This window comes from Octopus bimaculoides, chromosome 25 (genome assembly GCF_001194135.2).
Source record: "Octopus bimaculoides isolate UCB-OBI-ISO-001 chromosome 25, ASM119413v2, whole genome shotgun sequence".
Taxonomy (NCBI): Eukaryota; Metazoa; Mollusca; class Cephalopoda; order Octopoda; family Octopodidae; genus Octopus; species Octopus bimaculoides.
Window position 1 is genome coordinate 1,092,858 of NC_069005.1, and position 2,061 is coordinate 1,094,918.

At 43.3% G+C, this 2,061-nt stretch overlaps 1 protein-coding gene across 2 annotated transcripts in view; it reads right to left on the bottom strand.

The window, feature by feature from the left end:
- Positions 1–2,061, bottom strand: part of LOC106876050 (nuclear receptor subfamily 1 group D member 2) — a 44,633-nt gene that overhangs the window by 33,813 nt on the left and 8,759 nt on the right. For both annotated transcript variants that reach the window (XM_052976576.1, XM_014924447.2), the window contains exon 3: positions 544–1,630. In XM_052976576.1, the coding sequence (XP_052832536.1) occupies positions 544–1,579 (1,036 nt within the window). In that variant the 5' untranslated portion in view covers positions 1,580–1,630. The remainder of the gene's footprint in view (positions 1–543; positions 1,631–2,061) is intronic.

The following is a 2,061-nucleotide window of genomic DNA, read 5'->3' on the forward strand; positions in this document are numbered from 1 at the left end:
GTAAAACAGATTCCACATCTCAGGATTATACACCTCCATTAACAGTTGTCAATTTATATATACACCAACAAAATATGTTTTTTTTTTATTTTTTTTTTAGAAATACGAGAGAATGAGGAATATTTACAACATCTGCAAAATCAAATCAAATTTGTCGAAAAAAGTCTCCTGGTTGCTTTTATTTTTTTTAATGTTTTCAAATTGAAACTTCAAGTTTGCGTGTATGTGTGTGTGTGCGTATATATGCGTGTGTTTATATGTATGCCTGTTATACTTGTATACCTGATAGATAGATAGATAGATAGAGATTATACAGATACATTATACATACATAGACATACACATAAAATACAAAGATGTGTAGATATATACCTATATAAATTATATAAGTGGAGGGGGTGTATGCGTGTGTGTGTATGTATATACACGCACACATTTTGGTTGTGTGTGTACAAATGCATGTGTGTGTGTGTGTCTGAAATAATTTTCGATAGAATGGTGTGGTGTGTGTGTGTGTCTACAACATAAACAAAAATGACAAACCTGTAGTTGGTGTGGGTGAGACTGGCGCACGTGACTGTGAAGGGCAACAGGCCCCTGGCTGAGAGGAGGGGCCGTTGTCAGGGAGTAGTACCGTTGTTGTAGGAGCCATCCCTAAGACGGGTGACGGGGAAGTTGTCGACCCGACACAGCTTGGGGGGCCCGGCGGCGATGGCGTGGTGGAAGATGGACAAGACGACGATGACGAGGTCGACGACGAGAGGGAGATGCTGTTGTTGTTGTTGTTACTGCTGCTGCTGTTAATGCCGGTGGTGATGGAGTTAGTGATTGTGGTGGTAGTGGTAATAGCAGCACCGTTGTAACTACGGGTGGTGGTGGTGGTGTTGCTGATGTGGTTGGATGAAGAAGAAGACGAGATGAGTGGAGAAGAGTCGATCTGCTGCTGCTGCTGCTGCTGGAGATGATGCTGATGATGATGATGGTGATGTGGATGATGGTGATGATGATGATGACGACGATGATGTTGGTGTGTAGCAGTAGTCGATACTACAGAAGGAGAAAAGGAATGAGGAGCAGTCGACGACGTACACCGCAGTGGGAGGGAGCAGAGAGTTGGAGGGCGAACGGCGGCAGCGGTGGCACCAGTAGTAGTAGTAGTAGTGGTGGTGGTGGTGGTGGTGGTGGTACCACCACTACCATCACCACCTTCATTATTAGCAGTAGCAGTAGTAATAATAGCAGTACCAGTTATACTAACAGCAGTGGTGGGCATTGTCGGGTTCTCACCGTCTAAACCGTTGATACCATTAGCAACGGGGTTCGAACCCGCCTTACAACGTATGGCAAGAGTGGATCCAGTGACGATGTCAGTGGCCACTGTTGGCTCTCCGAGTATCTGCTGCTGCTCATTTTCTTCGTAATGGTGATTATCATTATTACTGTTATTATTGTTATTAACATTGATATTATTATTATTGTTGTTGTTGTTGTTGTGTTGATAGTGGTGGTGGTGGTGGTGATGTTGCGGTGTCGATGGTAAAACGCTGACCAAGCCCCCTGCACTCTTCTTGTGTTCCATACCCGTATCCAGAGAAGTTGTAAGCCGGCTGTCCGTCCGTCAGCAGTTTAACTGCAACGATAGCAAAAAGATAGCAACCATTGGAAGATAAACAATTGGCAACTTGTGAACGACAAAAAACAACGTTAGCAACAATGACAATATCAACAACAACACACACACACACACTATGACCACACTGTTACACTCCACCCTCCCACATACATTGATAACAATAGCAACAGCGGCCTTCGATGTAAAGAAGAAAAAAAATGGTCAGAACATCGATAGCAACATTGAACATGATAGCTGTTGCTAAAAAGAGCTGTCATCTGCAATTGCAACATTAACTATAAACCGTGAAAATAGCGTTTGGAGCTCGTACTAGCAACAATGGCTGTAGCTGAGTTTAGCAAAAATTGTTGGAAAACTACGTTAACATGAATCGTGGTACATGAGTGTTTCATGGCTGAAGAAGTGACATCTCTCTATATATTCCCCCC